The 10,403-nt window shown below is 46.6% G+C and overlaps 1 protein-coding gene across 1 annotated transcript; it reads right to left on the bottom strand.

Annotated features, from left to right (window-relative positions):
* Positions 1 to 1,081: 1,081 nt before the first annotated feature.
* On the bottom strand, positions 1,082 to 5,521 carry LOC133924611 (cytokinin dehydrogenase 8-like). The gene is made up of 5 exons (XM_062370225.1): positions 4,585 to 5,521; positions 4,313 to 4,440; positions 3,940 to 4,200; positions 3,562 to 3,824; positions 1,082 to 1,665 (listed from the first exon to the last, which is right to left on the bottom strand). Exons 1-5 carry the CDS (start codon positions 5,156 to 5,158, stop codon positions 1,329 to 1,331), a joined length of 1,563 nt encoding a protein of 520 aa, XP_062226209.1. The 5' UTR covers positions 5,159 to 5,521; the 3' UTR covers positions 1,082 to 1,328.
* Positions 5,522 to 10,403: the final 4,882 nt, after the last annotated feature.

Raw genomic sequence — 10,403 nt, 5'->3', positions numbered from 1 at the left:
CTCTCCTAGCCCGACAAGGATTCGCTCGTCTGGCTTGGCAAGGCAAGGCAAGCTAACCCAGGAACCGAACGCCCCCATAAGCAATCAAACAGAAATCAGACATGCAGGGAAAGAAGAGCTCAAGAAACCTTAGCCTATTCTCCTCTCTTCCTTTCCAACTCCTTGCTCGGACTCTCTGCTGGTGCTGCTAAAATCAAATGTCTAGATTAAACTAAAGAGTCTATATCAAATACAATTAATAAATAGCTAAATTCAAAGTTAATAATTATTAAAAATTAGTCGTTCGATTTTCATATGATTTGGAAAGCAAAATATCTAAATAAAGAGTTTAAATAAAATAAAATAAATAATAATTGAAATTGAGGTTAGAATAGAAAAAAGAATGATCCAAATATAATCTTAAAAAATCAAATATCTAAAAAAAAATTATATAAAATATAATTAATTAAATATTATCATGACAGTGAGACTAGCCTCGCTAGTTGTAAGAAATTAGCCAACCTTTCGTCATCATTGCCCTTTGCTTCTAACAGTTGGTGTCCAGATAGTTGCCTTTGATATCCACATTCCAGAATTGCGCCTCGCAGTCTACAGTTGGGTAATGGGCCTCCGGTTATTGGAGATCTAAGAGGACCAAATAGTATGACAGCTCATGGGCTGCCATACTATTTACATGGGCCTAACACATTGTGCTCATTCTTTATCGTCATTGCTCCTTGCTTCTTACAACATCACTCTGCTGCATACTATAGCGTGTACCTAGTAGGCTTAAAAAACATCAGTCTGCTGCTGCGTGTGGGATTCGAAAAATTCTTTTTCGGTACTAGTATCAGATTCATGCTCTCTGAAATTCGAAACGAAAGACATTTCTGGCCAGTTAAAAGGAGAAATAAACTGCGGCTAACAACAAATCACTAGGCTATGTTTGCTTCTTGGAGTATGCCTTTGGGCGCTTTTAAACCCTTCGATTGCACCCCCACTCAAACGATATAAATCATCTGATCCTGAGTTGTAATAAATTGTACAAAATGGACTTTACGTGTAGCATGGCTCGTCAACGTGGCATGGGAAATAAGGGACGAGACAAAGAATTCTCGTTCTTTTTCTCTCCCCAAACAAACTGCTTTTGCGTGCCCACTAGTCAGCTAAACACAGTACAAAGCGTACCAAAAAAAAGGAATGATTGAACGAACACTCTCCCTTAAGCCTGTGCCAAAGTACTTAGCAGCCTGAGTAATATTGTTTGGACTACGATCAACAATTAGCTATCCTACGTCTTCAGTTCACTACGGCGAGCAGAGCTGCAGAAGCACATGACCCCTCAGCCATCACATGGAGCTCGCCGAATCTGTCGTCGTGAAAATCCCCTGGCCCGGCCCAAGCACGTGCATCGGGTCGAAGCGGGCCTTGCGGGCCACGAACCGGCCCCAGCTCGAGCCGAAGTGGTCGCGCCAGTGCGCCTGCGACGGCTGCCGCGCGAGGTACTGCTTGGCGCCGATGCCCCCGCCGCGGCAGGCCTCGTCGGCCACCCGGCGGTGCTGCTCCAGGATCCCCTCGACGCACGCGCGGCCGCACCGCGCCGGGTCCGTCGACCGGAGCACGCTGAAGATGTACATCACCCCGTCCGGCGCCGACGGCACGACCGCCGACGTGTTCCGGTCCCACCTGAAATGGCGCGTCGCACAGAATGGTCGGTACACGGTACTATTACAAACTGTAGATTAGTTTACTGCAAGTTGGCACGTGACAAGAACCATAAATAAATTACTTGATGATGCTTTGGTTTTATGATGTTAATGCTCTTCTGTAGTACGGCAATTACTGTTTGCTGCTGATTTGTGCTGCTCCAACCAATGCTCAGAGTTGGGCAGTGGAAGCATTGATGCTGTTACTAATTCCGATTGGATTACGTTTTCAGATGGTGGTACTCGTCGTAACCTGGGACGGCTTCCTAAAATGGCAAGTAACAAGGCCATGACAGAGTGGAGCCCCCGCCTGGCAGGATGTAAATTTGCTGTCGGCAAAGGCAGAACATTTTTTCAGCTCCTGGATCATGTCAGCTCTGAGGATTTTTTAGTGCGGACAATCTTTTTTTTTTAAGTAGAGCAGATAATCTATTTGACCAGCTGAAAGATTGCCCGTGCAAGCATCCTCTGCTGCTCCTGCCGAGCAGAGCGGCAGAGCTGGGAACATGACAACCCCTGGCCCTGGTAGATCCCGAGTTCTGAACCTCACGAGCAGGTTTGTTCAGAGTTAACACATGCTGCTACAAGCACAAACAAAACTAAAAGAAACGCAACATGTACTACATTACAGGGCAAAGTTAGGGAGGGCTTGACCAGCACCGGGAAAGAGAGAAGCAAAAGACCGTAAGCGCCAATGCGCCATACTGGCACTGCTATCTGCGGAGACTGCGACACACTGAATAGTGAATACCCACGCGACGCGACTGCTGCAACTTGCGAAACAGTGCAAGACTAGCTGTGGGCACAACTGCTCCTAATGCTTAGACCACAATAACTGCGGCAAGCAAGCCCTCCGAGGCTGCAACTTGCAAAAGGAACGTCCGCTCGTGGAATCTCTCTCAACCTTCTTTTATCTAAGATCATGCCAAGCGCTTTTCTTGAGAAGGGATTTTCGTTTAATTAAGTGCTATAATAGTTTTTTTTGTATGGTTTATATTACGAAAGGATTTCTAAAGTTATTAACTTTAAGACGAAATTTTTTTTTTTCGCGATTCCACTTGAGGAGAAGCTGATAAAGATGAGAGAAAATAAAAAAAATGATAAAAAAAGAAATTGAAAAGGAAACAAAATGAAAATAAAAGAATATAGTTAAAAATGTTAAGAGACCCAGCCGTGGACAGTGGAGGCGAGGCCAAGACCGCCGGTTGCAATCTGCAGCTCTCGCAGCCTTGCAGGAAGAAAAGGCTAGTCATTTTTCACTATGCAGGCAGTGAAGCGTGACAATTGACGGGCGATGCAGAGGGGCAGGCTGCTGGGAAAGGAGGGCATGAGGTGGCAGGATATGATCGCCCCCGTGAGGGAGATCCGGAGATGCCATGGCATTGTCGCAATTGGGCCAGCATGTTGCGCCTAGGGTTGGCAATGGCAACCCATTTCTGGGAGGATAACTATGGGCCAAGTAGCAAGGAAAAAGCAGCTAACCAAAAGCCTCAAGGTGGCAGGCAGGGACTTATGTGAAATTTGCCTTGTGCATCACCCGGAAAAGTTTGCGCTTTGTTTTATATTTTTGGAATACTTGAGATCCCCTGTGGGTGAAAATTCGATCTCGCCACATCACTGAAATGATTTTCTCCGCAGGCAAATCTTGCAAATATTGTGAAAGGGACCCCTTTATCTACCTTCTGGTCATCTTTTATTTTTTTCGAGGAATTTCTTAGAGCAAAAGGTCCATGCCCCGGTCTCATTTTATTGGCCATCAGTTTGTGAAGAAGCTTCTTGCAAGTATAAACAGCTTTGTTGATGGCTAAGCTATCTTGAGCTCATAATTTAACATGGAGTTAGACAAGGACTTTTGCAAAGATGGAAACGGGCACACCTGTCAGTGAGGAGGGGGTAGACAAGGATCGGGCCCTCGAACACCCCTGGCGTGATGGTGTCCATGAGCAGGTCCTTGAACCGCGTGACGCCATGCTTCGGCACGAACACGTTGAGCCAGGGGTGAGGCACGTCCCAGAGCCCCCGGCTCCTGAGACTCTCCTCCTCCATCCTCACCCTGTTCAGGAAATCGAAGTAGGACACCCCAACGCTGTAGATGTGGGGCCTCAGATAGCTCAGCTCCCCTGAGACCAGCTCCACAACCTGCAGAAATTTTCGAGACCGCAAGGCTCATTTTAATAGTCAATAATCAGGAGTCCTTCTCTGTCACTGGTGGAGATGTTAACATGGTGTGCCAACAGCTAGCGGGGAGACTGACATGGTCGGCAGCAGTGGAGTATTCCTGCTGGAAGTCATGCACTGCGAACTCGATGCAGTAGTAGACCTTCTTGCCGTCGGAGCCGAAGTCCGGGCTGAAGTAGACCTGGCCAGGGAAGGCAATGGAGGAGCTGTGTAGGGACTGCTCGTCCAGAACCATGAAACCCTCTACATAGTCCACGAGCTCCGGCATTGAGACCAGGAGCTCTTGGTCCTTGGTGAACGTCTGGAAGCTGTCGTAGAAGGCTCTCACCCATCTCACCTAATGATCAGGACGGTAACCGTAGAAAATTATCGAGAAAAGCTTAAGACTTACTAAAGGCGTACTGAGAAGATTAAGCTTTCATATTTCTAGTTCTGGTCTATTTATGTACCTTGGGAGGGGCAACTTGCAAAGGAATCCTTGCCCTGGTTATGATACCGAACTGGCCAAGCCCGCCAAGAACGGCGAAGAAAAGCTCCGGGCTCTTGGTGGGTGAGCATGTCACCTCCTCCCCTGTGCCTGCAAGCGACCCGACAGAGGAACACATAAACATATGGAAAGAAACAAAGGTCACTGATCACTGTATCTTTCCTTTCTTCTTCCACTGAAGAAAAGAGAGGAAACAATTAGCAGAAGTTGCATGCGCGCAGCGGCCGTGCGTACCTGTGACGACCTCGAGCTCCAGGACGTTACTGATCTGCGGGCCGTGCTTGAACGCCTGGCCGCTGATGCCGCCATTGGACAGCGTCCCGCCCACGGTGAGGTACAAGTAGTCCGTCCACGACCGCGGCGCCAGGCCGGCCTTGAGGCACTCCTCCAGCACCTCAACCCACAGCGCTCCGGCGCCCACGTCCGCGTATGCGCCGCCTCCTTCCCCGCGCCGCACCACCTCCACGGCCCGCGGCAGAGCGCGCATCTCCACCACAATGCCGCCGCGCACCTGCGCCTGGCCGTGGAGGGAGTGCCCCGCGCCGCGCGCCGCCACGGCCGCCCTTGGACGGCCCGGCGCCGAGGACAGCGCGCTCAGGAGACGAGCGATGTCGGCGGGGGATCCGGGCCGCAGGACCGCGAACGGCGCGTCGGAGACCACCGCGCCGAAGTCGCGCGCGGCCGACGGCGTCGGCTCCACGAGCGCCACCGGACCGAACACGTCGGTGGGGCTCTGAATGAAGTTCACCGAGGAGCAGAGCAGCAGGACCACGACGGCGGCGTACAGCTGCAACACCTTGAGCTCCATAGCTAGCTTCTTGCTCTACCTTCCTGCTACCTAGCTAGCTTGGAGAGCTCACAGGGGCATGTGCATTTGCCGGTGCTCGGGGCCGAGACCCAAGAAGGTGTCGTCCTGTCCTTCTCGGTGATTGACGCCTCGGCACGTCCCCGTCAGGATCGATCCTTGGCTCCCACAAAAACTGTGGATGGATGGAACGGGAAGGGAGAAGAAGCGAGAGGCAGGAGATAAGAAAGGCGAGAGGGCGCAGGCAAGGACCTCACTGAGGGGTTTCGCGCTTATATATAGCCGGCGTCGTCGCTGCCGCGGCCAGGCCCCTATAATCTAATGGAAACCCGGGTAGGGGTACAAGGATCCACGCGGGCCCGCGCCTGCCTGCCTCTGCTCGCCATCACATTTTGGTGATCAGGAGATAAATATGAAACGTGTCCTTCAATCTTGGGCGATCGCCACGTTATTAGTGACACGCTGATGCGGATGCGCTCTACCTTTCAGAGCTCATGTGTAGTATTTAATCGTTGAAATGTATGTACTCTCGTGTTGTTAAATTTCTGCCCAGACTGGTCTTCTCTTCTTCGTTCATGGCAGAGAGCAACGTTCTAGAATAGAAAGGGTGGAGTCCCGGTGCGCTTTTGTGTTGTTGTTTGTTCACCGTGTATTCTTTGTCGGGTTCTGCTCTGTTTGATGAGACCGGAGCAATGCCATGGGTAGCGGAGGAGACCGGAGATAGAGAAGATGAGTGAAGGAATTGGATGCAATTTTTTTTTTAATTTGTTTGTCTTATAGAGTTCTTATATAAAAGGGGACTGTACCGTTCTTAAAGTTTTAATATAATCTATTTATTTTTGGAAAAAAATCTGTTTGATGAGAGATCTTTTCTAAAATGCTATTCCACTCGGATAAACTACCCAAGTCATGCTGTAGGATGATCTCATCAGTAGATGAAGATATGTATTCGCTGGAGGTGTCTTGAGAATGGATCAACTCTACCCACTCGCTCGACCCACTTCCTTCACAAGCAATTCTCTCCCCTCCCAAGAGTCGCACACGATCGGGATCCACGAGTGCTTCTTGTGTTTCCTTCCTCTCACAAACATGCATATGTTATTTGTTACAATAAAAAATCAAATTGAAATGTATCTTAATTTACTTGTGATGAATAATTGATATTGATATTTATTTGGCTTAATAATTTTTGATTTTGCATGAGTTTTAATGTGATTTTAATTGATCTGAGATTTTATTTGAACATATTGATTATAGACTATCTGTAATTGGAGTTGGAGATATGTGTTTGCTTATCTCATAGTGTGCAGACGATAGATGTAACTTGGGGTCGACGGTAAGATGATCGAGGCCAAGCAGAGTGATAGGTGCCGGACGATTAAGGAAGTCGAGCGGAGTCAAGGGTGATCCTAGCTGAACACGTGGAGGTCAAGCAAAGCATTGAAGGCGAATAGAGACAGCATGTTGACAAAGTAAAATGAAGAAAATGCCGGTGCAAGTGACAAGGAGGTATGAGGAATCGAAAGTGGGAGAGACTTGCCGGCGGTCAGGATCGTATGACGGAGTACACGCGTTGACATCGAAGCGCTTGTTTAAGGTGTAAGCAAGGCGGTGAGTCACACTTTGAGAAGTGTGCAGATAATTTCACGGTTTGATCTTAAAACCATAGGAGGACTTGAGGAGTATATTACACCATCGCAAAGCTTGCGTCGAGGCGAAGCTAAGTCGTAAAAGTGCCATGATAGTCTGATGAATAAAGAAGAAAATAGACCAAAATACCCTCGGTACTTATCTCCTCCAAAATATATTGGGATTTTCTATCTCATGTAACCATTGTATATGGCTATATATATAAAACCGGAGACCGTCACGATTAGTGCGTTGTGTTTCCTTCAAAATCTCTCTTTCTATTCTCAGTAAGGCCTTATTTGTTTTTATTCTAATTATGAATTCTAGCCTTAAATGTAAAAACAAAAACAAACGATCATCATATAAAACTCATAATCTATAAACCAAGTATTACTACGAAATCTCGTAATTTAATAAAAATAAGCTTCCACAAAATCTACGAACTGAACTAGATTCTCATAATCTAAAGTTAAAACAAGCAAACTCTAAGTATTAGAATGCATGTGAAAGTTGGAATATTGGAAGTGGTAGGGTTTTTTTTTTTTCTGTTGAAAGTTCAGTTTCGCAACTGAAACTTGAAAGCATCCAATCCTGTTAAAAATGTCAAACTTTTAGTTGATGGGTTCAAAACCAAATACAAAGTGAGAGGAAATATAGAAGCAAATTTACCAAATAAAGGGGAGTGTGCCGCTTTTGTTAGAAGCAAACATCTGCTTGGTTGGTAGTAGGGCTGGATAACAAGCCACTCGTTTGGTTCGTCTAATATAACGAGTTGAAAAAATAACTCAACTCGACTCGTTTGGCTCACAGGTGAGCTCCTTATTTTTTTTTAAGGGAGCAACTCATTGAAAAAAAATATAAACATCTATTAAAAATACATCGATAAAATCATACAACAATAGCAATGATATCTACAAGTATAATACTTCTTTGCCTATAAGTTGAATTTCTTTTAAATATTTTTCAAACCAACATGCAGCACATCAATTAACAAATTCGCCTATATATATTATGCTACTATAACACAATATTCCTAAAAAAAAAAAATAACATTCTCCACACATCTATCTATACATGCAAAGTCTAAAAGAATGATAGATGAGAGAATAAAAAAGATAAGAGTTGCATGTAATAAGAAGCTGATCAATAAAAAGTTAAGTAGACCAACGAGGAGAGCTGTCTCGTTATATAAGCGAACTAAAACTTTCTCGTTAGATTTTGAAACGAGTCGAACCGAATCAGACACGAGCTGAACTAATTCGCGAGCTTTGAGCTTGTCGTCCGGCCGTAGTTGGTAGATATCCGTAAGATCTTTTGCTCTGTCTTTCACACACCGAGATGGACTACTTGAGACATAACACCGTCAGGGAAGACAAGAACCAAATGCCACAGTGGTATAATCTAAGGTCATCTATAGTATATACTTAAAAATTCATAGCTTATAATATTATTATAATATCTTTTAATACTATTACAATATTTCTTATTTTTCATCTCCAATAATTACCATATTTTTTAACATTCATTACTCACTCTTCAAGTTTATAGTCATTCTTTGTAAACAAAATAATAAGGAGAGGTGAGTAACTCAAGTTGAGTACTTACCTCCTCTGCTATCGATCTATCACTGTGGCACTAGGATAGGGATTTGCTGGAGACCGTAAAAGTAAGTCATCCTGTGTTGGATTGATCAGAACATAAGTTGCTGTTTATCGTCTCTCCTTTTTGTCGCTAAAAGTATGATGTCTTTTATTTCAGATTGTGTCAATTGCAAGAATTTGGATATGATTTTTTTAAGAATATCATAGGGAACATAATATATAAAGTCATATTGTAGAACTTTTGTCTTACCAAAAAATTTATTTATTATTCTCAATATGATTGATCCATGCCATTTTCTAGATATATTAGCAGATGTTTTAGATGCATTATCAAACCTTATGAATTTGGATGGTTAATATCCAGAGAAGCATAATGATTTGCCACACAAAACTAATATTAGTTGATTTGTCATATAAATTAGTTTGAAATCATTATATTTATAATACTATTGGCTACTGAACAAGTCAAAGAGGACAGAGTTCACAGTGAGAGATGGAGTACACTTAATGACCGTACAAGCAGTGTTGGGGTTGGAGTGCTGGACCGGTCCTCGTGTCCTAACCTTGGGGAACCAAACCAGGGTGAATGCGCCCACGGGATGAACACTGGCAGTCTGGCACTCTGCACAGCGCTCGCTGCCTGTGGATTCCGGCAGTTCACGCGCTGACCGCTCGGTCGAGCCTGGCTGCCGCTCCACTCCTCCACGGCACCCGGCCTTCCAAGAGGATGCACTTGAGATCTCCTGTCGCCACAGGCCTCGGGATCCGCGCGTCTGGCTCTCGGTCAAATGCGGTACACACCACCACTCGTGTAACATCTGCTGCCGGCCTGCTGCTGCTACGTACCACACTCCACAGCGCGTGTTTAATGATCGATGCTGATCGGAAGCAAGTACCAGTATACGACCTCCACGGCGACGAAGTCGAGAAGATCTCCGGTTGTCACTGGGGCCGATGCTGCGACGTAAATCAATGCCGTATTGAGAGCTACTCTCTTTTGACTTTGAATTGTGGTGAATGCGATTGATCGGTTTCTGGAGACGCTACGGCGATCGATCTCCATCCGATCGGTGCGGTATCTTCAACATTGGACCGCGCGAGCGGGAAAGGACGATCGCGTCGATCCAAGTCCAACTGGTGATCTGCAAGGCCACGGCAACACTACGCTATACTCTACACAGTACTGCACGCGTCGCGCGCACGGAACGTTCGTCGCGTTAGCTACTCCGCTCCAGCCTCCAGATGCTAGCCTTGCCGGCCGAGCAGCCGTGCGGTGGCGTATTGCGCTCGCGCACCATGTATGCCATGTGCACATGGCACTACGCCGTCGAGTTGCATGGCCCCCGTCCAAGGTAGATACGTGCGGCGCTAGAACGGATCGAAGGCTAAGTGCTTGTAGTCTTGCGCCAGGGAATTAAGACGCGCGTAGTGCGGACAGGCAAGGTGCCTGGTGGAGGTGTGATTTCCTGTTCCGCACCATTTCTCATAAAAGGCTTTCAAAGAAAGCCAAGATAAGAAAGGGTCCTGATCTAAAAATAATAATAAAAAATTAAGACGCGCGTAATAATCCGAGGCACAAGTGGCTAACTGTGTGGTGACTGGTGTCTGTACGTCGCAGCAGAGCACAAAAAAGCTGCATAAATCCGCGGCGCGGAGGCCGGCGGCCATGCATTCTACTCAACTAGTAGTACTCGCTAGCTAGGTGTATGCTGCTGCGGCGGCAGACGAGAGGCGTATAAAATCCGTATGTGATTCACAGCTCAAAGGTGCGTACAAGGGTGCAAGTCGATCGTGCAACGTCCAGCATCACGTACGGAGCAAACACGTACGCCGGCCTTTGGCTCCGTGCGAGGCGCTAGCGCGTCCGAATCCCACAAGATCCCAGTGATTGGACCCGCTCCTGTGCAAACAGACATGAGCTCCAACGATGGACTGCGACCTGTCACATGTGACGGCGAGCTTTGACCGTTTATCCATCAATCTTTCCTTGTCGCCGTGGACACAAAACCAACGTGACC

This window comes from Phragmites australis, chromosome 7, assembly GCF_958298935.1.
Source record: "Phragmites australis chromosome 7, lpPhrAust1.1, whole genome shotgun sequence".
NCBI classification, from domain to species: Eukaryota; Viridiplantae; Streptophyta; class Magnoliopsida; order Poales; family Poaceae; genus Phragmites; species Phragmites australis.
The sequence above is the reverse complement of the archived record's forward strand: the minus strand, read 5'-3'. Positions and strand labels throughout refer to the sequence as shown.

Coding starts and splice junctions, on each gene's coding strand:
- LOC133924611 (XM_062370225.1), bottom strand. CDS start 5,158: ATGGAGCTCAAGGTGTTGCAGCTGTACGCCGCCGTCGTGGTCCTGCTG. Junction 4,441..4,584: donor GGAGCTCGAGGTCGTCACAG/GTACGCACGGCC, acceptor GGTCGCTTGCAG/GCACAGGGGAGGAGGTGACA. Junction 3,825..3,939: donor ACTCCACTGCTGCCGACCAT/GTCAGTCTCCCC, acceptor AAATTTCTGCAG/GTTGTGGAGCTGGTCTCAGG.